The sequence below is a fragment of the Thunnus thynnus genome, chromosome 14 (genome assembly GCF_963924715.1).
Source record: "Thunnus thynnus chromosome 14, fThuThy2.1, whole genome shotgun sequence".
NCBI classification, from domain to species: domain Eukaryota; kingdom Metazoa; phylum Chordata; class Actinopteri; order Scombriformes; family Scombridae; genus Thunnus; species Thunnus thynnus.
Genome location: NC_089530.1, coordinates 9,681,659 through 9,708,214, shown reverse-complemented (window position 1 = coordinate 9,708,214; position 26,556 = coordinate 9,681,659). Strand labels below are relative to the sequence as shown.

Genomic DNA, 26,556 nt, shown 5'->3' with positions numbered 1-26,556 from the left:
AAGTCTCATATCCCAAAATAGGTAATTTCATATCATGATAACGATACCTATCCCGATACAGCACATTTTAATTCAATGAATAAATAGTTGGTCTGTGCATCTGGCACCCCTGCAGAGATCCTGCCCTCTACTTGTATTTTATTATTATTTTGCTGTGTTCAGGACGTTTTTGGGCATCAACCTTTGGGCAGTGGGTGTGTAGCCCTCAGCCTATAACAGCATGCAGGGTGTGAGGTCGGGACTCGTCGGGACTCCGCTCTGCTCTCTGTCTGTGTGTCATGGATGTATAAAGAGCTGCAGGTCTGTGTGTCCGCTTGACTGAGGGGGGCTGAGCTACACACACGCAGAGCAGAGAGGCAACAGCGGACAGGATGAAGCTCTTCATTCACACCAAATCCAGCAATGCGACACCTTCCTCTCTCTCTCTCTCTCTCACTGTAGTTAAGCTGGGGAGGAGGGGCCAACTTGAAATGCTGTGTGTTTACAAACACTAACTGACAAGTCCTGCATAGCATACCTTTTTAAAAAGAGATTTATACATTTCTGGCTACAGTCACACTGTGGTAACAGCAGGTTACCAAGTGAGGTTCTTTTGAACATCTTTTGTTTCAGAAAACATGAAAATGGTTCCCTTTAAGTAAAAAAAAAAAAAAAATCACATTGATGTTGCACCCCATGCCAGGGAAAATCAATTAATACAAAACATGCTACTATGTAACAGCAAACATTTCCTTTGTGCTTTCAGGTATCTTTCTTCTTAGCTGATGATGGTGCGCTAGCGAAGCTACCCACAACACCAAGCACTCAGTAAGGCACTGACCTAGTAGCATAACAGATGGTTAAGTTTGATGTTGAGAATATTCTACTAATGTGTCTCATTGTATTCTCTAAGGAAGTCCCGTGATGCAAAATCAGAAAGCTTGCCAGCGACTACAAGTAACCCAGTTGTTTTCGCCAATTCATCAAACTCTCCCAAGATTCAGGTCTGTTATTTTGTATGTAATCCTTTTATACCATCATGGTTCCTCTGTTTGTGATGCTCTGTCTATTGCAGCTAGTTATATCAAGTTCCTTTAATTTACCTTTTAAGGTAAAACCAGAATTACTCAACCGGTCTTGATTACTGAAATATGACTTACAGAATGTTACCAGAATGTTTTTTAGTAATCCCTGTGAGTTGCACATGTTTTTGGAGATAGTAAACAAGTCAGCAATAGTATTACAAGAGCAAGAGTTTGTCTGTAATTCCTGAGAAATTGCTGAGAAGTCAAGGGGGACTGTATGTATGTATGTTTAAATATGTTTTCCTACTTTCCATTACAAAGGATCAAAGTCCTGATGTGAAGCCCAAAAGAAAGTAAGCCATCTTTTGAGACCCACTGTAAAGCTACAGTACATAATTTTTCACATGTTATTGCTGATTATAATTTTTCTTGTCTTGTTAGAATTGCAGCAATTTTCCAAAATGCCCGCAGAAACAGCAAAGAGGTAAAGTAAGCCTGTGGATAATCATGTAACTTAACATGATTTTTCATTTGCTTTTGTTAAACTTTTTAATCTTGATATCATGACTTTGTTTTATTCATTAAGGATATAATGGCCAATTTCAATGACAAGAATATAGGAAATAGTCCGAGTGCGAAAACATCAACCCCGTCAGTAATTTCAAGGTATGGAAAATTATAACATTTAATAACATTAGTTGCATGTTTTAAGTACTTCTGCAGGCTTTAGTTTGTGTGTTGTCTATTTATACACAACCACAGATGCATTTTCATATTTTCAACTATTTGATTCAACAATACTTTCAACAGGTTTACAGCAGAATTTGAGTCCATAGATTGTCTGGGCAAAGGAGCCTTTGGTCGTGTTTTCAAGGCAAAACAGAAACTACTGGGGAGGTATTTTGCAATAAAGATTGTCCGCTGCAAAGAGTAAGTCAAGTATTAAATTAAGTTTTTTTTTTAAAATGAGGACTGTATAATGTTTTTATTTATTCATTTTCTTAAACTTCTTTTGATCAGAAAAGCTTTACGAGAGGTGGGGGCATTATCAGACCTCCACCATAGTAACATTGTTCGATACTACACATGTTGGATGGAAGACACAGGATACCAGTGGGACACTGCAGCTGAGAATTGCAGCACTTCCCAGTAAGTCTCATCCACTTAATAAAATCCTAACTTAACTATACTTCTTTACTAAAAATGAAGGTATGTCATTTCACTATTTTATTTTCTTACTTCCCTAGGTCTACTGGTAATTCATCTTCAAAGTTCCTCTATATTCAGATGGAGTTATGTGACACCAAAACACTCAGAGTGTGGATAGATGAGAAGAATACACAGAATGTGAGGAAATCTCTGCGAGACTCCAAGAGAAGAGAAGACAGTCTAACTATTGCACTGCAGATAGTCAGTGGAGTTGAGTACATTCACTCCAAGATGCTCATCCACAGAGACCTGAAGGTGAGACGATGAAGTAGACAAGATTGTCATTTATTACTACACATCTGTCATGGAGTTACATGTTTGTGTTTCTTTCCTCTGGTTAGCCTGCCAATATCATGTTTGGGCGCGATGGAGAAGTGAAGATTGGGGACTTTGGTCTGGTCACTGCCGAGAATGATGACGATGCTGAAAACCTGCTGGAGAGAACAGTGTACAAAGGAACCCCATCCTACATGGCTCCTGAGCAGGTTAGACCCTCCATTGTTTACATTTACTTCAGATGCTTCTGTATTATTGAATATTGGTTATCAAAGAAAGCCATTAATAATGTACCTGGAGATTTCAACCACTAATGATGCTGTAGGGCTGAAGTGCCTTTTGTTAATATAATTTTTTTTTTTTATAACAGAAGACCAGGAACACTTACGACCGGAAAGTGGACATATTTGCTCTGGGTTTGATATATTTTGAACTCCTCTGGAACCTCCCTGCTGACAAACAAAGAAAAGCAGTGAGTTCAGACACACATCATATTACATCAATAATTGTTTACTAATAAATTGCTTCAAGTTTGTTTAAAAAATAGGTAAAGTTCCAGCCAGTTTATCAGATATTACTTGCATATTTCAACAGAGCATTTTGACTTTTCATAGCAGGAAAAGCACAAGTGTTTGTAATAACATTAACGTCTAATGTCTTCCATGCTAAAGGCCAATCGGACAGCTTGTTAATAGTATCATGCTAATTACATGTTCTTCCACCCTTTTATCACTGTTTGAATTCCAGATCTGGGATGGTGCCAGAAACCAGAACTTTCCTCAAGGGTTTTCACACAATTTCCCCCATGAGGTACATCAGCATCTTCTCAATGCACTTGACACATGAAATAGTGTTTTGCGTAGGGTGGCAGTCAGTTGTGATGGTCATCAACAGGGCAGTAGTGAGGCTGAGGTACAGGAGTTTGCACTGTTAGAACAGTTCATCTGTGAAGCCACAAAGGCTGAGGAGCCAAAACAGGACCGTTGATGTTTGCATGTGAATGATAAAAGATATATCAATTTCAAACAATCACAACAGATGGCAGGGGAAAATATTTAGTCTGTTAGGTAATGTAATGTAGACAAGGGCTTCAGAAACACTGACATGACTTATTTATATTACAGAGATCTCAATGGCTGTTCTTTTTGTTGTTATGTTGCAGAGACAAATTATAAAGTCAGCGCTGTGTGTGAAGCCAGAAGATCGACCTGAAGCAACTAAATTAAAGACTGATTTGGAGGAGTACACTCATACATTTATGATGCTAAAAAACACAAGTCGCGACAGTAGGACTGTTTGATTATTACAAGAAAATATTCAAACAAAAGGAAAAAAAATGCCAGTCGTCACATGCATGACTGTTTATTCAGCACCATATTCCACTTTACATGTACTTGGATGTTATTGAATGCTAAGGAGAGTGTCTTTTTTTAATAACTGTTTTTTATGAACTGATGTGACATAATTTATTATGATCATGATGAACAAGAAACCTCACTCATTTTATATAACTGAAAGCAACATTAAATTAAAATTGTGTCATTATTCACTTTTAACAAACAATTATGTCATGGGAAATTACTTTGTCAACTGGTATTGAAATTATGATTGAAATTGTTTAATGAATTCAAAGTGATGTGCCATTACAGCCTTAGCTTCATAATGAAGAGGCTTATTTGGAAAATAAAACAATTGTCAACTAGGGTGTAATGATCATTCAACTGCTGTGCAGTTCATTGATGTACTGTGGTTGTATTCTGTACAATTTGTTCATTGTAGTGGGTGCTGCTGGATACTTTGGAGTGCTCTACTGGTGATCTGCTTCATTTTTACGTTCAAATTAGTCTGTATTGGAATGTTATCAACTCTGAGTCAGGGGATGTGCCATAATTCCAGAAAATTACTTTTATGTACTTAATATTTGTACTTAATGGTTTTGTTATTAATTCCTAAAGTGCAAGACAACTGTGTTCATATACAATATGAAGATTTGTATTTGTGAGGAATCGCACTTGAGTATTTTCTTTCAAGGTCAAGGTGGATGAAGAAGTATTTTATGTCATATGCAAAATGTAATGTTTACTTGTAGGTTTGGCATCAACCTTAGTAGCCACTTAGGAGGTCAGAAACAGACATATTAATATTCAAGTAGATTGAAAGGACCGCCCTACAAATTCAGTTTTACATGAATGTCAGGAGCTAAGAAGAGGGCAAAATCAAATCTTATGTGGGTTGTCAACAGTTATGTAAACATCAATGGAAACTATCACAGATGCAAGGAGCTCCTGCCATCTTCCCAGTGATAGCAATAGGTATTTTGTGATTTATAATATTAGAGTAGCTGCATTTGCAGTTTATGGCAGAAGTGTTCTGTCTAACTACCTCAAATTTTCTGTGTGCTCTGTGGAGATGCTGGCAGTGTTGTTGGCACTGTAGTGGGCTTAAGAGAATAAAAAACAGAAAATTCTCAGGAATTACTTTATTGATTACAGTAGTTAAGATATTGTATTCAATCAGTGTTGAGGGTTCTGAGTAATACAGCATGGTACAGTGCATCCCAGTGGGTTTTCGCCGCGTGACGCGCGCGGTTCTCAGCAGAAATAGACAGGGAACACGATAGAAAGATAGGGCTGCCAATAGCAGAAGCACCGCAGCAGACACGCTTCCAGTGTGTACGCTGCAGTTTAACGACGCACACGTACTGCTGAGGTTCACGCATCCGGTCTGTCCCAGGCGTTATGCCTAAATCCCAGCCAACCCAACCAATGAAGGCAACGAGTACCAGCCAATCAGAGGCAGAGTAGGGCGGGTCATGACTGCCATCCTGGAAAAAAAAATGGCTCGGCGTATCTACACAGGAGGCGTTCAGGCACAGTCTTGAGCGTAGGTCACCCGCGTTTTGGAAGCGCTCAGAGCCCCAATACAGAAATGTGACTGTAGGCTTTCCTTGTAAACTTGACAACACTGTGAAAAAACATAGGAAAAGCCTGAAGTCTAATGATAAAATTGTGAAAATGTGCATTCGCATGTAGGATGAAACTGGCACTAATAACAGACACACACAAATGCCCCCCTGACGTTCTCTGAATGCCGCCTGGGAAGCGTTTGGAGAGAGTGTAGCCAACAAGGAGAGAAACATGTCACGAGGGTCCCTGTCTGGAACCGAACCAGGTAATTTTGCGGTTGTCTGACATGCGCAGTAACGACCCGGCTACCAATGCGTTTGAGTTGTTTTCAGTTTCGATAGTGCGGACGTGAATGACTTACGGGGAAATCGAGACTTATTGGTATTACTCAGCGGAATGGGAAGAGAGCACAGCAGAGTGAAGCTGGAAGAGGAAAAGAGAGAACCACTGCGAACTTTGTGCCATTTTTATCACAGTTGTATGTAATTTGAGCTCAAATTCCGACTGTTTGGACATATTTGATGGCGTCTGGAAACTACGTAGCTATTTTACACAACTATGCACAAAAATCAAGCTCAGTGCTGCGATTTGAGGACCTCGGTTCTGTTGGCCCTCCCCATGACAGCGTGTGAGTTATGTTATTTTCTAATTACCTTTGGATTTACATTTCCAATGTATTGTGTCGTATTCGTACTCTACTAAAATTGAATAACATTAAAAAAACAGCAAGTCATTATGGCATAACTTAATATCAGAAAACGCCTAGAATACCACGAAACTACTTGTAGGTTAGAGACAACCAACTGACTGTTATGACAGTCTAAGTGTAACCACAAACATTGTTGATTACTGGAGGATATCTATCCACCTCTTTAATTTATACAATGTTCAACTCATCAGGTGTTCATCAGTGTTACATTATTGGTTAAGGTATCTCAAAATGTGTTATTTCCGTATCAGCATGATTAGTCTATCATTATTAACACCACAAGCATATCCAAAATGTTTGGAAATATAAAAGCAATTTGTTAATTCAGTGGATTTTGTAAACCAGTAAAATCCCTCTGTCACAGAATTAACATGTCAAATATTCAAAATAAGGAAGCGTTCAAGTTAAACACAGATGCTAACACGTAAAAAAAATCTCAAATATGTAAACAATAAAAGGAATCGTAGTACTGGTAAACTGAAATTATCATTGCAGGAAAATGCAGAATTAGCCTACATATCCTTCAAATTCATTGGATGATGCAAAGAAAAAGCTGAGCCTGGTGACAGACAGGTTGAACTGGGGAAATAATTTTTACCTTTTCAGATTAAGAAAAAAAGACAAAGTAGGAAAAGTAAAATTAAACAGAGAGAAAGAAGCTTGTTAACTAAATCTGAGGGTATATCAAAACAAGTGTATCCATGTCACATGTTGCTCCTTAAACAATTTAAAAGGCCAACTCAATAATTTGTTATTTTATGTGGTGAAACAGACCTCATTACCCTAAGAAATCCTAGCTGGTCAAAGAATATAACAAAAGGAAGTCTGAGTTTTAGTCTATGGTTGGGGTGTTTAAACTAAATAGGATAAAATCCTTTATTTCACAGTCTGAGTCTAAATGATGTTATATCCAAAGAAACATATTTAAGAAAATTGGAGAGCTGGATCTTTTGTTAAGATTCTATTTTACAATTCAAAACTGCCCATTAAGTTTTCAGAATTTCCTAAACAAGTACTACACTGCTAGAAGTTATTTTACGTGTAACTTTACTCCACATGACTTGTGGAACAACAGAACTATTACAACCAAACAAACTTTGATTTAAAAAAAAAAAAAAAAAAAAACTGTACTTAAGTAAAGGGTTTGAATAAATGTACTCTGTAACATTTTCTATGATTTATAATCACTATTCAAAAAGTTCATGTATTACATCCTAGAGGCTGAATATGGTAGTGTGCAGATTCATGTCATTATATGCACTCCACTACCAACATCATCTCAAATCAATTCATATACATATACACACATACATATATATAAGAAAGTTTTGACTATTCCTCTACAGATTTACCCAGAGGGTAGTCCTTAATGACACATTCTATCCTGAGGGTGTGGGGAAGACCAAGAAGGAAGCCAAACAAAATGCAGCTGAAAATGCGCTGAAATCCTTGAACAAACAACAGGATCCAGTTGACTCAGTAAGATTATGGTTCCTTTTTGCTTAACTCGAGCATGCTGGTTTGTAGATATATAAAAGTAAAAGACCAATTTTTGGCACATGTGTCCTTGATGTATATTTACTTTTTTCTATTTTCCAGACTGCAGATGCAAATTACAACTGTGCATCAGGTCAACAAAAGGAGGATCTAAATCAACATGTTTTGGACATGTGGTGAGTAAATCACACTGGGAATGCATTGTTTAATTTTGATGTTTTCTTCAGTTTGTAATGTTATTTGTTTATTACAGTAATAAGACAAGAGGCCTGAGTGTGAACTCTGAAGATAAAAGCTTTCAAGAGACAAATTTCATAGGAATTATCAACAACTACTGTCAGAAAACAAACCGCTCCCATACCTTCACTGCGAAGGGGAGATCTGGCCCACCTCATAAGCCTCGGTGAGTATGGCCAAACCTCTGTGACCTGAGTAGACAGCACAAATACTCTATGCTGTCAATTGATATTCAGTTGTAAACAATATTAAAATCTTAACACAATGATCTTAACAATTTCCTCCTTTTCAAAACATCACTCAGATTTTTCTACAACTTGATGATTGACAAAAAGGAATACCCTGTGGGTGAGGGTAAGACTGCCAAGGAAGCCAAACAAAAGGCAGCTCAGTTGGCCTGGACTGCTCTTCAAGAACAGTCCGACTATGACAGCAAGGTATTTAATTTTTTCTACTCCCGTTATGTTATCAAATATAGTTCAGTAGAATAGTTTAACTGCAGATTTTTCCTGATGCCTCTGCCTCAAAATTTACTGCTCACGGGGACCATATTCACCACTGCTTACCTGCTTTAGCCCTTATCATAAAACATTCAAACAAGGTGTTTTCTTCTCCTCTTTTCTTTTGTCTTTTTGTTCCAGGCAATCCTATTTTGTTTGTTTGTGTTGTGTTTGTTGTTTTTTGGGGGACTGGAGCCACCATGTTGAGAAAAGACATTATATTAAACATTTTTGTTCTGTGCATTTTAGGTGTCTGTCAAGTCAACGGTGTCCGAGGATGAGTTTTCAACACCATCATCTACAATGTAAGGCAATTTTTGTCATTAGTAGGAGAGCAGATCATAGAGTTAAATACTAAGAAAGCGATACTCATGTCTCTCATTGTATTCCCCCAGGGAATCCCAGGAACCATCATCACAAAGCATGCCAATGAGTACAAGTGACTCAATAATATTCTTCAATTCATCAAGCCCTTCCAATGCTCAGGTCTGTTCTCTCATAATCATAAAAAATCTGTAATAGTTAAACCAAAGATCTGTACTCATAAGGGATAATATTTAAACAGTGCAACTCACTAGCAGTAGAATTGTTAGAGCAAGAAAGTTTTGTTTAGGTCTGTGTTGCCAAATTTCTATGCATTTCCGAAACCATCAATCTAACAGCCACACAGGCTTTCTACAGCAATTGGTCAGGTGTAAATAATCGGGTTCTTGCATGGGCCCTGGTCGGTCCGCTTTAGCTGCACCATGCCAAGCCAGACCATGACATAGTTTGGAGCTCAGTGTCACTCCTACATTTTGATACAGTATCGGCCTTATTTTACCATTTACTGGTCGCTTTCAGTTGTATCACAGCTGTGTTAAGTTACTGCTGATGCAAACCAAACATGTCCTGCTGCTGCTTTGCATTAAAACCTTTCCACTGGGGAACTGGCAGGATGATTTTTTGGGCAAAAATTATAGGAGAGCCAATGTGTTTCTTTCATTATTGGTGCTGTTCTTCAATAAAAACTATACAACAACATATGGACATACTGTATTCAGCACTATTTGGCCAGCGAATGAGTTTTGAATATTGCAGGGAGGAAACAGCCAACAAGGCTTCATAATTTTCTTTAGAACATGCCACATTTTAACAACTAAATTATTACTTTTTTGCATTTTAGATGTCCTCCAGGTCAACTGCTTCTGAAAGTGATGCATCAAGCAAGTGGTCAACACCAACTTCATTGTAAGGCACTTAATGATACTAGTGTCAAAGCAGATTGTAGAGCTCAATTCTGAAAAAGGTGGACTCATGCCTCTATATTCTCCTCTCTTGCATCACCACAAAGCATGTCAACGGGTACAAGTGACTCCATATCATCTAGTGATTCATCAAACTCTTCCAAGGATCAGGTCTGTTACGTTTCTCACAATCTTAAAAAACTGTGATAGTTAAGAGAAAAATTCACCTTTTATATTCTGCTTGTTCTGCACATGGGTAGTGGCATATTTGTTGTATACCAGTGACAACTTTACCCAGCCTATGGAGGTAGTAAATATCAACAATATATACTACATGACTGTTTTGACGAGGCGTACTACTCATATGTCTTAGAACGTAAAGAGTACACAATTTAATAATCAGAGCAGGGTTCAGCACTTAAATCTGTAATCTGTTTTATTTGCTAAGGTCAAAGACAAGAACAGTGGAGGAAGTCTGAATGAGACATCAATCCAGCCAAGGTATGGCTGCTATGGTCTTATATCTGTGCCCCAATAAATTATGTGTAATCAAGAACATTTTTTGTTGTTTCTTTTGTTTTTTACCTTTCGCCTAAACAATAGCTTTAATCTCAACAGGTTTAAACCAGATTTTGATATCATAAAATGTCTTGGCCATGGGGCCTTTGGTTGTGTGTTCAAAGCAAGACATAAACTGCCGAAAAAGGATTATGCTGTAAAAGTTGTCCAATGGGAAGAGTAAGTATGCAGTGACAAAGTTCCAGTCTAAATTGTATCATGAACAGTGTTTATGCAAGTACTTTGTTTATTGATGGATGTTGTTGTTATTCTTTGGATTAGAAAATGTCTTCGAGAGGTGGCGGCATTATCAGACCTCCACCACCCAAATATTGTTCGATACCACACAGTTTGGGTGGAGAAGTCTGGATACAAATGGGATGACGACACTGATCATTACAGACCTGTTGAGTAAGTTGCATGAACTTACCTTACATCTTAACTTTTTATTCAAGTTAAAGGTTAGTAATTAAAACGCTTTCTCTCTTCTTTCTTTTCTAGAAAAGATAATTCATTGTTCCTCTATATTCAAATGGAGATATGTGATGACAAAACACTAAAGCACTGGATTGATGAGAAGAACACTCAGTCCCTGCAAGACTCCAAGAGAAGAGAAGAAAGTCTAAGCATTACTCAGCAAATAGTCAGTGGTGTTGGATACATTCACTCCAAGATGCTCATCCACAGGGACCTCAAGGTGAGACGAAACAGGAGCTATCTGGATGTAACTTTAGGTCTAAAGCACTAGATACTAGACTTTTGTCCCACACCACCATTTTTTAATGAACACATGTTGAGGTTATTTTAAGTATCAGGATAGATCCATCCCCACCAAGAACCCAAGAGGAGGTGGCAATGTGCTGCCGCTTTCATAGTTCAATTCAACTTAGACTTTTGCTGTTGTGACCAAAGTTCTCTGTTAGTTAATTGTCTGCCATTGCAGCACAGTACTAATGTGGAGACCGCAGACAGTCAGGCAGATGGTTTTAAACCCACAAGAATTTGCTGAAGTCATATTTTCAAACTGTCAACCTGTGAATCTTTGTGACATAAATCCATAGTCTGAAATGGCCATGACACTTTCTAGACTTATCATCCTCAAGTCTGGTCATTTTTAAGGCCACTATTTAATAATAGTCAGGATATTATTCCGGGTAGGATGGAGAGAGCTTCCAACAGAATTTAGACCATCAGGACTTGAAACTCTAGGACATACTATTACCTGTAAGTGGATGAGATTTACATTAGATTTAGAGTAGAGTCATAATAAAATGAACAAATTACACACTGACATACCATTTTACGCATTGCTCTTTGGGTCTGCAGTAAAAAAGAGATGCAGGAATATCTAAAAACAGAAAATTTCATAAGACATTAAAAAGTGGCACTGAAAGAGGATAATGTGACATTAATTAAGTATTTTTACCTGTAAATGATCAACTAGATAAACATAAGCCAGTTGACTGATCATTTATCTAATCAAATTGAACAAAACAGCCCTTCCCCCAAAAAGCCACATGTAGTTTAGATTTGATGCTGGTTTCAACCTCAAGCACATTTTCAAAATCCATTTGAAGCTCAAAGTTTACTATTTCATCTATTACTGCCCATCACACAAGGAGCTAGATGTTAATTTGTTTTCATTTCTGTTTTTCCTTTTCAATGGTTAGCCTGCAAACATCATGTTTGGACCCGATGGAGAAGTGAAGATTGGGGACTTTGGTCTGGTCACCAAAGATAATGATGACGATGCTATGATAGAGAGAACAGAGTACAGAGGAACTCCACCTTACATGGCTCCTGAACAAGTGAGATGGTCGATAATCACAATAAATTTTCATTACTCTGTGTAATTGTTTTAACTAACTACGGTAGACCACTGAGCTTAGCCTCACCTGTCTTAACTGTTGGCAGTGAGAGTTGTAAATCAAACAGTATACATCAAAATTTCAGATATCCTGGAGGGAAGAGCATTTTCTAACCGACAGAATTACCATGTAAAATATGCTGGGTGATGATATAATCCATTTTCAACAGTAGTGACATATTTTTCCATCATCTTTATCTTTGTAATTATTTTAGTGTTGCTTACAGACAACAGGTTACAGCTTTTATGCCAATAGAACATTATTTTTAAATTTAAGCAGTAAAAACGGAAGCTTCATTTACCTGATGAGCATAACTAGTTAAACTATCATGATGGTTAAGGGGAAACATTTGGCTGCTGAAGTGCCTTTCATCAATACTGTGTTTTTATTCACATCACAGAGGAAGGAGACAACCTATGACCGAAAAGTGGACATATTTGCTTTGGGGTTGATTTACTTTGAACTCCTTTGGAAATTCTCTACTGGCTCTGAAAGAGCAGCGGTGAGTTTTTCATGGACAAAATGTCACATTATGCTGTATACTTAATTTAAGATTTACCTGTTACTTGCCATAGTAATGTTAACACAATATACTGTATGGGGCCATATCTATTACATAGAAATAGGAAACCTGCTAAGTGCCAGTAGTTGATTTCTTTTCGGTATACTGTAATATGAATCAAAAGTGTAGATAGCAGTTAAGATGGCACTTTATTGTTCATCTTTTAATGTGACTTGTTTAATCTTTCTTGTATTTATTTGCAAAGTTTGCATAATACAAATTATTAGTTTATTTCAGGATAACTAACATGTTCTTTCATCCTTTCATCACTGCATGAATACCAGATTTGGCCCAAAATCAGAAGTCAGAAGTTCCCCACGGAGTTTTCACGGGCTTTTCACGTGGAGGTAGATTGCCATATTTTTCTGTTATATTCATATTATTACAGGATGCTAACTGATTTACTTACTACATGAAACAGTACTGTTTTATATTCCATCTGTGAAGCCTCAAAAAATGAGGAGTCAAAATCAGGGCTGCAACTATTTGCATGTGAATAATGTCAAATATCAAGCAATAGAGATGAGATTATGAGAAGATATCAATGTCACTTTCAAAAGACTTTCATTGGTCAGTTGCCTGAATAAAGTTCATGTGTGGAAACTGCAGAGTGGAGCTTTCGGAACATTGCAGTATGACAGCATATATTATTATTAGTAAAAAGATTTCAGTTATTTTTGTTGTTTTTTGCAGAATCAAATAATTACGTCAATGCTCTGTGAGAAGCCAGAGGACCGACCTGAAGCGAGTACACTGAAGGCAGAGCTGGAGAAGTGGGCTCAGATATTGAACACACAAAAGAATGTGCATCGGGAAAACAAAACCATCTGATTATCACAAGGACTTGTGATAAGTCATAGGAGTGTGTGGGAATCTGTCTCTTCAGATTTCTGGAATTTAATGCAATTATTTGATATACAGTTATTATTATGATTATGTAGGAAAACGGTGATGAACTGCACTTATAAAGCGCTTTCACTTGAGATCCGTACAAAGCACTTCACAAGGCCTCACATTCGTGCACAATAAGGGTGAAAAGGTCATCAACAGGGCAGCCCCTTTGTATGTGGTGCATAATGGAAAAATGAACCTAACATTATGTGTTTAATAATCATGGAATAAAACATAAAATGTAATTATATCATGAATTTAAAAATTGTTGTGTGTATTCACATCTGTTGAACTTTTGTCACAAGTGATCATGAACCAAGTAATTTCTGGAGTACAGCATATGACATTTTATTCGAGGGTGGAAATTGTTACATGTGTTTAAAGTGATGTCACATTACATCTTTTGCCTTGTATTAAATATGTTGGGTTGGAAAATAAATCAGTGGTTATCTGGTGTAAAATTGTATTTTCTTTCAGTCTATACTGTATATGTAGACAACGCTGAAGCCCTCTCATGCAGCTGCAATTAGTACAAGCATTACCTGAGTTCCTGCTGAAGGTATCCATAGCCCAGGGATGATGGACATCTGTCAGAGCCATCCTCTGGGTGAGGAGGAACCAAGCAAGAGTCACAGATGCTAAGCATAGTGGCAGGATGGTTAACTGTCACAAGTTAATAAGATGTAGTGAATATGTTTGAATACATTTCATTTGCACTGATCCTGGGTCAGTTTTGGAATTCATGGTAGCTATAATGTTCTCTACAAACCTTTAAGAGCCTTTTGGAGACTACATGGGATGATTATTTGATACTTTAAAGTTAGATTTTTGGTGGAGCAGACCTTTAATCTTAAATAAAATAAATTGCAAAGTACCACTTCGCGGTAGACCAATTACATGTTGCATGCCAGTGATAGAAGGGGTACCAGATCTGGGACAATGCCAGAAACTAGACATTTACCCAACAATTGTCACTCAATTTTTACCCCAAGAAATACTTAAATTTGCTTGCAGTAGGAATGAGACGGTTACACATGTAACATGAATTAAAAATGTACAATGTACATATATTGTAAAAATGTTTTCTAGCAGTAACTCATACCTGTGATTTTTGACATGAATTGGCTTTCAGGCATACACTTCATAGTCTACTATTAGAAATTATAATTTTAGTATACATAAGTATTTCCATTTTATGCTACTTTGTATTTCAAGAGGGAAATATTGTACTTTTGTATTAACCTGTATTTGTTTGACAGCTAGTTACTTATATTTTGCATTTTTTTCCTTTTATCGAGTCATTTTAGTTTATTTTATTATTAAAAATGGGAGCTTTAGGACTCAATGGTACACATAAATGTCTTTGCATTGAAGTTTTTGATTAAAGATTAAACTGCCAAATACTAACAGGTAGGGTGAATAAGGGTAATGTGGGACAATTTCAGCAATAGGCACTTCATAGATATATATTTTGATATGAAGCCAATACATCTGCACCCAATACCATTCTGAAATCCTTTAGTTGTTTTCTAATCATATCAGAAAAGAGAATGCAAATATCACACTCAGAGAAGAAATTGCAACTATAAAAGTGTTCCTTGTGCTAATTGTCCCAGATTATGTGTTTTTCCTAATGTGGAAATCTGGAGACACTGGGAGGCTGAAAGGTCTAAATCACCTTAATTCATAAAATAAAAACTTCTCCGGTCAGTAACGCTCAAGTGCATTCCCACATTTGGTCTTTTCAGTAATTACAATGTTTTTGCAGTTACAGATAGTACAGTAATGTATTATATTATATATTAGTTATAATATAGTTTGCAACCTACCTAAAAATAAGTTAAAATTAAGCATTATAACACTGAATAACTATTGGTATTACACATTTAATGTACATAAGCATATTTCACCAATTTCACAACATATATTACTGCCCCATAATAGTAAAACCAGCTGCCCCACATTTCAACCCACATTTGGGGCAATGAAAAATTGAGTGGAATAAAAAATATGAAACATATTTTCATAATATTGTAGCATGTTTTGAGGCATGTACAGTATATATCATAAACACAATCTGATAACAAATGGCAACATTTCTTAATTTCTGACAGATTTATATCCTTAACATGAAATTACTCTAAATCCTTTATCACTGACCTTTGACTAGACTTCATAGCAAGTACTTCCTGTTGGAAGATTGCTCTGATTTCAATAACGTGACACCCCAGGTTTAATTTGACAGCACTCCTAATTATTAGCATTTGGCAGAAAAACAGATGCATTTTAGCTTGGGTTTCCCATATTTGTTGGCAGTTAATTCACCCTAAGTATAGGGCTATATAAGATCAGAGTACTTCTTCCACCACTGTTCATCAGCGACTCATAGATGTACTTTCCTGTCAGCTACAGTTGGTGGCGGTAATGCGCCTTCTCGTTTGAAATCATCGAGGAGAAGAAGAAGCCACTTCACCACTCCCATAAGCGTGCAGCGTCATCACGGAGGGAAGTTTAAATATCGTAGATGCAGCACTTGAACTACTGCATGCTACTGTGAAAAGCACGCATAGCTTTATGATTCGAGATGGGAAAGAAAAAGTACGTTTCTAAACTAAGCGAGTATGCATCGAGAACACGGTTGGAGGTTAAATATGAGGACGTCGTCTGTGACAGACCAGACCACAATAAAAAGTGAGTTGAAACTATTGTATGACAGCACTTATCGGTTGATTGCACATAAAATGACATAAAACAGTTTGTGTTATCACAGGCCGAAATAAGTATCTGTACCTTGGTGTACATAGTTTGACGTTTGAGTGACATCATAAATCCCCTCTGAATGTGTTGTGCATTATAGAATGGAGCTTGACTGATGCTGCACAGGTGATATTTTTCCCTTTTTCTCGATTAAAACGCGTCTCGGACAAACAATTGTGCAAAGTATTGAGCAAAACCAGGCCGTAATGGCTCATTGGGCCACACTGCATGATAAGCCGTGTTTCCGCTTCCGGTACCGACTCGGTTCAACTGCACTGGCTTTACTTTTTTGAGTTTCGGTTTCCATTACCGGTAGTAACGTATTATAAGGAATGTATGCAGGGATGGCGAGTTAGACACAACTCGGAAATGCACTTTCTCGTTTGAAAATGTGAAACCATCGCGAAGAAGAAGCCAATCAGCGTGCACTTTCTGCACAGACAATTTAAATCTCTTAAATACAGTGCTATAACTAGTGCATGTGGCTGTCAAAAGCACGCAACAGGATTAACCCTAACCCTAGGACTGCAGGATTATCATGATACTAACCAAACAGAAGATTTTTTAAATGAAAAACACTCTATAGAATTAAGACATGGCAGCCTTGGATATGCGTGGTCCTATAATAAGATAAGACTTAATTGTCCCAGAGGGAAATTTGCCTTGGACACACAGTGCGGCTGCTGTACAGTATCAAATAATTCAACATTACTACACATCATACATCTCATAAATACCATGATAGAAAGTACAATAATTGCGTGAAATTACTCTGGATAAAAACTAAAACTAAATACATACTACTGTGGTCACCCTGCCTGAATGTAATAAATAAGGTAACGATTAATTTGCTGCTAGTTTTATTTTGTAATGTATCTAGATATATAAGATTTTATAACCAGAACATACACATATTGTTAACTTGCAAACCAAACACAAAATCTGACCCCATCACAGTATGTAACAGTAATGACCAAACAGAGCTGAGTACTGGGACACATTTAACCCTATGAACACATCACATCCATATGAGATTGTCTCCATCTAAAACCATGTGCATTAATATATATGTATCAATGTGATGCTCATAAATTCATTGTTTACATATATTTTCCCATCCCAGATTCTTCCAGAGGGCCGTGGTCAATGGTGAAGGCTTTCCCATTGGTGAGGGGAGGAACAAATGGGAAGCCAGGCAGAATGCAGCTAAAAATGCCCTGAGAGTTTTGAGTGATAAGGAAAATCAGGGACTAGTGGTAAGATTATTATCCGTCTTTGTTAAGATGGTGCATGTTGGATTGTGTGTTCAAATTTGAAAGACAATATACAAAGCATGTTGCATTTATTTCTACTTTTACAGCTCAATGGTAGTGATGGCCAAAAAGTGTTTCTTCATGTTTCTTTCAGGCAGAAAAGGCAGCAAAAAATCCTACTGCACCAGTTCATTCGAAATGTGCCACTAAATTAAACTTTGGAAGCAGTGATTATGGTCAGCAGAAGAGGGCCCCTTTACAGCTTGTGGGGTCAACAAGACTGAGACTAAACAATGCTGCTCCGTAAGTTTCTGCACTGCATCCCTATTCATCTGTAATTGTTTAGCCATCATGTAAAATGTAATTAATCAAAGTTTTAATGGTATTCGATGTTGTAGGTTAGTGGCTGGTGATAAAGAGCACCCAGCTGCCTCTGGGAAAACAAAGAGGGAAGCTAAGGAGGAAGCAACTGGGCTTGTATATCAGGAGGTATGTGGCAGTAAAACCAAAGAACTTACATAGATAAGAAGTGAAAGCTAATTTGTCGTCCCATTGCAACATCAGCACGTAGCAGCAGAGCTAAGCCTCCACCATTTTGGTATATTATTGTATATCAGTATATCACACCAGTGTAAACTAGGGCTGTTGACTGGTTGATTAGTTGGTCGATATGCTCTCGTCCAACTAAGTTCTCATTGGTCGAATAATCTCTGTGTTATTTTCATGAGGAGAAAAGTGCTACATCAACAGCTTTCCAGGAGTAATCCATTATTTCCTGTGGCAGGAGGGACAGACTAACAAATTACCTGGGTGTATTCAAAACACCCCCGTTGTTTTCAAAACTTTGAACTCGTCCAAACTAATGGAGACTGCTGGGTCTAACTGTACTCAACGTTTATTGAATGTACTGAACGTTTACTGAATCTGTGTTTCTCCATAATGACACAACGAGAACCCCCACCAGGCCAAAAAAAATATTTTTTAATATTTGATATTATCGACAGCGTTTGGGAGTCTCTGTGCAGCACTGTTCCGGTACGTGAGTCAACCTCTGTCGTTGCCTGGGAAACCACTGGTCGCGTGGCTCCGTTAAGGAGTATGTTTGCGTAGTGAGCGGGAAAGAGCGAGGGGTAAAGGAGGAAAAGGTCAGTAGTAAGTTTTCAGTCTGGCAGTAAATGTACAGTACAGACTACAGTGTGTCAGTTAATAAATGCTAAAAAAGTCACGTCTGTTGTTTCCCCAAATGCTGGAAAAGTAAAGGGGGTTAGCTCCAAAGTTAGCAACAATGGGTTAGCCCCCCCCCCCCCCCGCGAGACTAATCGATTAGTTGAAGATTATGTACGATTTTAGTCGACCAAGATTTTCTTTGGTTGACTACAGCCCTAGTGTAAACATAATACATTTAACATGTTTTCTCCTCTCTTCCACTCCCCCCATAATGTCACATATGTACAATCTTAAACTTTGCGAGATCTACTATGGAAAAGGTTACAATTGTGTCATCATAAACAATTAACAGTCATAATAACCGAACTCTCCCCCACCCCTTTACCCCAGTGACGACCCCCCCCCCCAAAGAAAAAAAAAGAAATTGAATAATAATTAATGTCTGTCACACTGCATCATCTCCTTAACTAAACTATATGCCTCCTCCCACATTTTAAATGTCGAGTGCACGATTTCAAGAAGCGAGTTGACCCACTGTTGCTGAGGTAAATCACATGGTGGTTGCCACCTCAAAGCTAACATTTTCTTGGCTGCGGTGAGGCCAGCCCATAGAAGGCGTCTCTGTTGCAAAGACAGATTCAGAGAAGAGTCGTCATTAAGCAGAAGCACTTTTATTGGGAATTGGGTGGAGCAGATATTGCCTGTTCAGACCATTGCTGAGGGACTTGCATATAAAACTTTGATCATGTTAATAAATTGTTTACCCAAATTAAATTTATCCAAGGTAGTCCAAAGATATGCCCTTTCCAGCCGATCGAAGGCTTTTTCAGCATCCAGTGATAGAACCGAGCACGGAGAATCAATACTGCTAGCTGAATGGATAATGTGCAATAGGCGACGCATGTTGTCTGATGCTTGACGAGTCTTAATAAAGCCAGTCTGATCATTATGAATTAATTTTATGAGATTTACTTTTAGTCGGTTTGCGAGCACTTTGGCATATAATGTAACATCACTATTCAAAAGAGAAAAGGGTCTATAATTACCGCATTGAGACAGGTCTTTTTTTTGGTTTTGGAAGTACAGAGATTATGGCCATTGAATGCACCCTTATCAATTGCTGCATTAATCATTTCCAGCAGCGGTTTTCCCAATACATCCCAGAAGGCGGGGTATAACTCTGGCGGAATTCCATCCCATCCTGGTGACTTACCCTTCTTCATACTAACAAGAGCCATCCTTAACTCTTCTAAGGATATAGGGGCATTGAGCAACTCTGCTTCATCGTTTGATAGGGAGGACAGATCTAACCCCTGAAAGAAACGGGTACATTTGCCAGGGTCAAGTGGGATTCCAGAGGTCTTGAATTCAGTATTAATGTCGCGGGGGTTGCTCAAAGTACCAGTAGGAGTTTTTATGACCAATATTTGAGTATTTCTCATTATTTTTCAATCTCAAAGACAGAAGGTGGCTAGGCCTGGCCCCACTAAAGTAGTATGTCCTTCTTGTCCTATGCATCAAAAACTCTGCCCTGCGTCTTAGCAGAGAATTCAACTCAGTTCTCGTTATGGTTATTCTTTGTTGTAGCGCCTCAGAGTATGAGGCCTATTGTTGGGCCTCTAGTTGGGTGAGAGTAGTCTCCAGCTCAGTTATTTTCTTAATTCTGTTTTTGTTTAGATGAGAGGAATAAGTGATGGAGGAGTCTCTGATGCAGCCCTTAATCGCATCCCACACAAATCTGGGGTCATCTACAGAACCTACATTTATATTTATTAAGATATTTAAATTCTCTCTAAGAAAGAGAAGTATTGAACCGCCACCGTGGTGCTCTGGTGGGCGTATCCTGAAGTGTGAAACGTGCTGCAACAATGCTATGATCAGATAGAGAGCAGGGTTTGATTAAAACATTATGTATCTCTGAGAAAGATGTGGGTGAAGCCAGTATAAAAAGTATACTGTTTAGATGTGGGATTGACAGCACGGTACAGGTCTGTTAGACCAAGCGCAGACAGAAATTTTTGAAAATCTGTGGATGCACGTGATTGATTGTATGTGAGACGTTGCACTGATTTATCCAGTGTCATGTTCGCAAAGCAATTCATGTATTACTTCTCGTCAAGCCAATTCCAGCATGGGCAGACATCAAATCACAAATTAACTCCGTAATATCCTGTTTTAGTCCAATTTGGGGAAATGATCAATTTTAACCAGTAAGAGTAGACCAAGGTGTCCGTCTTTGGTCCGTCTAACTAAAATAGGAGATAATGATGGCAATACATGAAAGATCTTATTTACAATTAGGAGACTACACATGATCACTGCTTGGCTCTTTGTTCATCGCCAGATATGGCACGTATGTCTAAACGTCTTTTAATGCAATATTAAAATAAATAAATAAATAGATAGATAAATAGCACAGAGCCATTTTCCCCTAGATCATCTGTGGTCCACTTCAAAGTACCTCCTGATACCGATGTGACTATGTACACTTGGTAGGCTCCTGACAATTAAAACAAAACAAAACAAAACAAACCAAAAAAAAAAAAAAAAAAAAAAAAAAATATATATATATATATATATATATATATATATATATATATATATATATATATATATATATATATATATATATATATATAATGTGAGTGTGTGTGTGTGTGTGTATGATGATTATTATTATTTTTCTTTTTTTAATGTTTTGTCTTTTATTTACGGCAGGTTTAGATACTTTTGTAGTAAATTTGTGTAAGGTATGTCTTGTCTTATAATTAGGAAAGAATAAATACAAATGGGCACAAAGTGGATAAAATTAGGGATGTCACAAGAATTAATACATAGATATCAAATCAATACCAGCATTTAGAAAATGATACTAATACCAGCCTTTTTAGTTATCAGTAGTATCGAATTTACTCTATAACTTGGGCTGCTTTGATTTGTACTTGAAGGCTACAGGCCAATATTTAATTTGTAATGCAGCCTGTATGCTTAAATAATGAAACACATAAAGTTTCTGTTCAATTTCTAATGTTTATAAAAAGTTTTTAAATACAGGAGTGTGTTCTGAATGGGATTTCTGGTTTTGCCATGGTATCAAATCAGGTATTGAGGGTAGTGGTACTTAAGTGGTAATTCTAGTATGGTGACATCATTAATATATACTATAAGTGTCATACAATTTACTGATGACTTGTTTTGAGAATTTTTCTTTTGCGCTTCTGATTATGCTGTGAGATTCACCGATTTTGAGTGAGTAAAATGTGATGAATTTGAATGAATTATGGTGTTTTCAGTCCAAAATGGCAGCAGTGCTACAGCAGCAGCATCCAGTGGCGTTTTTTTCAAAGAAGCACCTGAGTTTCATCTCATGCTTAAGTGAAACTACTGAGTTTAGTAGTAATACACGCGAGTTTCTTCTGGCTTAATGGATGGTCTAGAACATTGCAGCTCAGCTGGCCTGGTCTGCTCTCCAAAAACAGTCAGATTGGGACAACAAGGTATTGGATATTTTCTGTTGTTTTTAACATATCACCTTAGTAGTTTGTCAGTGTGCTCATTGCACACTTTTTCTAAAGCTTGAAGAGGGTTATCAGTTTTTTTGCTGTAGAGACCTATACTCATAACTGCTGAAACCAAAATTCCTTCTATAAAATATGCAAACTAAGTTATTATTCTTTCTTTTTCTGAAAACTCAATCAATTACTCAAAAAATGACTATGAAAAGATGATACACTATAGCAGTTAAAGACGTTGTGCTTTCAGGTACCTTTCGGGTCAGCTTTGTCCGATGATGGTGCACCAGCCAGGCTGTCCACATCACGAAACACACCGTAAGTCACTGACTGATGGTACGGTCTGATATGTGACTGTTTTTATTAATGTCACTCATTGTGTTCTTTAAGGGAGTCCATTGATGCAAAATCAAAAAGTGTGCCATCAACTACAAGTGACCTAGATGTTTTCATTGATTCATCAGAGGATCAGGTCTGTTAATGTCTTTCTAATTTTCTATCTATTGGATACTGAAAGTAAACACCCACCCTCCGATACTCAGCATCTAATCAAATCAAGTCTCCCAAGAACTCTGTCAAGTCAAATATAAACATTTCAGTAAACTTTGGGAAATCCCTTGATCTGTAACTCTGTGAGTTTTTGAGAATTTTTCATGCAATGGGACTGATTGTTTAGAAAAAAGACATTTTCATTTTTCTATCAATGGTTAAACACTTTCTTTCTTCAATGTGTAGAACAATGTTTGTTGGTTCCTAAAAAAATAGTGAATATTACTGAAATTTAATTGGCCTTATTTTCCATTTTTGTCTCCTATTACAAAATCAAATTTCTGATGTGAAGCCCAAAAGCAGGTAAGTTACCTTTTAGGCCCACTGTGAACCTACAATACATAGTGTTTGACCTGACATTATTGCCCATTATCATTTTTCTTGTCATGTTAGAACTGCAGCAAATATCCAAAAGGCCAGTCAAAACAGCAGTGAGGTAAATTAGCCTTCTGGAGAGTTTAATCATTTCAATCATGTAGTTGTTTGTTCTACAGTGTGAGCCCTGTCATAATTTCTTTGGTTCAATTAGGATGCAATGATTCCTGGAGAAAAGAATATGGAAAACAGTTCTGGTGACAAAACATCAATCCAGTCAGAGATCATCAGGTACGGAAAAGTAAAACATTTAAGTGCAATATTGGCATGTATTTTCTGTGGCATTTAGTTTGTCTGATGTCTATTTCAAAACAACTGTTGTACAATAAAAAAGACTCTCATCTTTTCTCTCAACAGTAAGTTTACAGCAGAATTTGACTCCATAGAGTGCCTCGGCAAAGGAGCCTTTGGTCATGTTTTCAAGGCAAAAAAAAAATTGCCGGAGAGAGATTATGCTATAAAGATCGTACCCTACAAAGAGTGAGTGAAGTATCTGATCATGTTTCATATTTTGCATTGGTGTTTCATAGAATAATGAATCAGTTACAGATGCAATAAAAGACAAGATTTATTTAAAGAGTCCTTTTCTTATCAGAAAAGCTGTGCGAGAGGTGGGGGCATTGTCAGACCTCCATCACGACAACATTGTTAGATACTACACATGTTGGATGGAGGATTCATCATACCAGTGGGACAGCACAGATGACAGTTACAGCACTTCCCTGTACGTCTCATCCTCTTTCTAAAGTCTTAGACTTAACTGAAGGTGTGTAATTTCACCATTTGTCTTCTCCTACCTTCCTAGGTCTACTGGTAATTCACCTGCAAAGTTCCTCTATATTCAGATGGAGCTGTGCAACACCAAAACACTCAGAGTGTGGATAGATGAGAGGAATACACAGAATGTGCAAGACTCCAAGAGAAGAAAAGACAGTCTAACTATTGCAACACAGATAGTCAGTGGAGTTGAGTACATTCACTCCAATAAACTCATCCACAGAGACCTGAAGGTGAGGCAAAGTAGACAAGGTTATCATTTATTACTACACATCTGTAATGGACTTACATGTTACATGATGTTTCTTTCCTCTGGTTAGCCTGCCAACATCATGTTTGGGCAAGATAAAAAAGTGAAGATTGGAGACTTTGGTCTGGTCACTGGTGAGAATGATGACGACGCTGAAAACCCAATTGACAGAACAGCTTACAAAGGAACCCCATCATACATGGCTCCTGAGCAGGTTAGATTGTCTAAACTGACAAACTTTAGATTCTAATGCAGTTTTGTTTTTAAGAGTTGTTTGAAGTAACACACAGAGACTTTTTTTGAGAATAACTGGTTATGTTTAATATATCAGAGTCATGCCTCGTGATTTTTGTTAATACTGTCGTCTTGTGTTATGACAGAAAAGTGAGCAGACTTACGATCGAAAGGTTGATATATTTCCTATTGGACTCATATTCTTCGAACTGCTTTGGAGAATCGGCACTGTTCATGAAAGAGAAGAGGTGAGGTGTTCAGTCACAATCCAAAATCATGCTTAGTGTGTCATTATCAATAGTTGATAACCTGATATGTTTTTTTTATTAAGTTCATGTCAAAGGCACCAGACATTAATCTCAGATATCTTAAAATTAAGTTCAACAGAATGTTATTGTGTAACTTATCAGGTGTTTCAGGCCAATTACATGTTACCTTCTTCTTTTATCATTGTATTATTTCCAGGTTTGGGGCGACGCCAGAAGACAGAAACTTCCTCAAGGGTTTTCATGCAATTTTCCGGAAGAGGTACATCAACATTTTGTCAAAGTACTGTACTTGCAATATGAATCAGCTTTCCCATAGAGTGCCAGTTTTCTCACAATGTTCACAAACAGGGCAGGTAGGAGGTTGACAACCTGGTGTTTGCATTGATTAGGAGCCAAGACAGGACTGTTGATTTGTGCATATAAATAATGAAAAATATCCAACAGGACAGATTGTTAGTCCAAAAATGTTCTGTTGCATTTTAGTGAAGTATAGATCTTAGTAGCTGTTCTTTTTGTTATGTTGCAGTGCATCATAATCAAGCCAATGCTGTGTGAGAATCCAGAGGGCCGACCCGAAGCAAGTAAACTGAAGGCAGACCTGGAAGAGATCACTCTCAGACTCAACAAAAAAAGATTTATGCGTCAGGGCAGCAGGACTGTCTGATGATAAAAATCCTCAAATCATGGTCATCTATTTCAGATCCTATCTCATACGTGCACTTTGAAGATGGTCTGTTTTAATATCTGACAAGGAGTAGGACTGGGCAATATATCAATATATATTGATATTGTGATATGAAACTAGATTTCATCTTAGATATCGGATATTGTAATGGCATAAGTGTTGTTTTCCTGGTTTTAAAGGCTGCATTACATGCAGGCTGCATTACATTATGATGCAATTTTCTGAACTTACCAGACTCTTCTAGCTGTACTATTATTTTCTTTTACACACTTAATCATTATATCCACATTACCAATGATTATTTATCAAAATTCTCATTGTGTAAATATTTTGTGAATGCACCAATAGTCATCCCTACAATTTTGTTGCAATATTGATATCGAGTTATTTGGTCAAAAATATTGTGATGTTCCTTTTAAAACAGGAATAAAGATTGTGTCCAAGTCTTGCTTGTAGGTCTTTCAATAAGTTTATACTTTTAAGATATTGGTTACAATACTTGAATGCATTTTTTAAAAATCGTAATTTTTAGATTACTGCAGGGATCTCAGGGCGTTGCAGACAATCAAAAAGCAATAAATTGCACTAATTAACATGCCTGCCAATGCTTTTACTGAACAAGTCTTTTACTGGGATTGTTCAAATAACTATGTATGGGCAAGTTGGCCTGTTGGAAATGACTGAAATGTGTTGTGTATTCTACTGTCCATTTTATCTTAATCTCTTGAGTTTAAGATTTTCCTGATTATTGCAGACAGACATTCCTCATTTCTGTTTGACATGACAGATGAATGTACAGTGCCATGCCCTTCACTTGCTTTGTTTTTTTTCTCTTGCACCTATGTAATATAAGAAGTTTATGCTTAATTTTTATAAAACTCTCATGTTTATAAGGTAAACCAAAAAATGACCAAAAAATTGTATGTCTTTCCTTTTTTTTCGTTGTCAAACTCGGTCTTTACATGCAATAAATCTCTTTACTTTTGTCTTAATAACTGATTTCTTGGTGACTTATTTGAACTTAGACATGATATCAGTCCTTATGTTGTATACAGACAGGTGACAAATTAAAGGAAATACTGGTACAGGTCTAAATGCTTGACCCTTACAGTGAGGGGTTCTGTAGCTTCCGGTCTTATTTACATGCAGCACAACACAAGTATTAGGTACTTCATAACATAATATTGTTTGCATTTTCTGACAGTCCCAGAATACCAGAGTACTATCTGCATTTTTGGGTCCACGTAGTCTTCAAAATCAATTACAAAAAGAGTATATTACTAAA

The 26,556-nt window shown here is 37.3% G+C and overlaps 3 protein-coding genes across 4 annotated transcripts in view; all 3 read left to right on the top strand.

Annotated features, from left to right (window-relative positions):
- The window catches only part of eif2ak2 (eukaryotic translation initiation factor 2-alpha kinase 2), a 30,769-nt gene extending 4,520 nt beyond the window's left edge, over positions 1-26,249 (top strand). The window contains exons 8-19 of one of the 2 annotated variants that reach the window (XM_067609699.1): positions 746-807; positions 893-983; positions 1,326-1,357; positions 1,446-1,488; positions 1,591-1,670; positions 1,815-1,934; positions 2,025-2,153; positions 23,862-24,066; positions 24,154-24,297; positions 24,464-24,565; positions 24,783-24,845; positions 25,113-26,249. In XM_067609699.1, coding sequence (XP_067465800.1) covers positions 746-807; positions 893-983; positions 1,326-1,357; positions 1,446-1,488; positions 1,591-1,670; positions 1,815-1,934; positions 2,025-2,153; positions 23,862-24,066; positions 24,154-24,297; positions 24,464-24,565; positions 24,783-24,845; positions 25,113-25,250 — 1,209 coding nt within the window. In that variant the 3' untranslated portion in view covers positions 25,251-26,249. Of the gene's footprint in view, positions 1-745; positions 808-892; positions 984-1,325; positions 1,358-1,445; positions 1,489-1,590; positions 1,671-1,814; positions 1,935-2,024; positions 2,154-2,251; positions 2,469-2,554; positions 2,699-2,859; positions 2,962-3,236; positions 3,300-3,651; positions 4,192-23,861; positions 24,067-24,153; positions 24,298-24,463; positions 24,566-24,782; positions 24,846-25,112 lie in introns of those variants that run through there. The other variant, XM_067609698.1, reaches the window with a different exon arrangement.
- On the top strand, positions 5,688-13,922 carry LOC137196810 (interferon-induced, double-stranded RNA-activated protein kinase-like). The gene is made up of 17 exons (XM_067609700.1): positions 5,688-6,023; positions 7,451-7,583; positions 7,704-7,777; positions 7,855-8,004; positions 8,143-8,275; positions 8,588-8,643; positions 8,734-8,824; positions 9,504-9,568; positions 9,672-9,735; positions 10,013-10,065; positions 10,183-10,302; positions 10,405-10,533; positions 10,624-10,819; positions 11,793-11,930; positions 12,391-12,492; positions 12,837-12,899; positions 13,246-13,922. Exons 1-17 carry the CDS (start codon positions 5,917-5,919, stop codon positions 13,381-13,383), a joined length of 1,812 nt encoding a protein of 603 aa, XP_067465801.1. The 5' UTR covers positions 5,688-5,916; the 3' UTR covers positions 13,384-13,922.
- Positions 15,837-23,536, top strand: LOC137196811 (interferon-induced, double-stranded RNA-activated protein kinase-like). Its single transcript, XM_067609702.1, has 9 exons — positions 15,837-16,134; positions 17,324-17,456; positions 17,608-17,756; positions 17,852-17,942; positions 22,383-22,450; positions 22,523-22,604; positions 22,974-23,117; positions 23,211-23,287; positions 23,414-23,536. The coding sequence occupies exons 1-7, from the start codon at positions 16,028-16,030 to the stop codon at positions 22,986-22,988; spliced, it is 645 nt and encodes a 214-aa protein (XP_067465803.1). The 5' UTR covers positions 15,837-16,027; the 3' UTR covers positions 22,989-23,117; positions 23,211-23,287; positions 23,414-23,536.
- Positions 26,250-26,556: the final 307 nt, after the last annotated feature.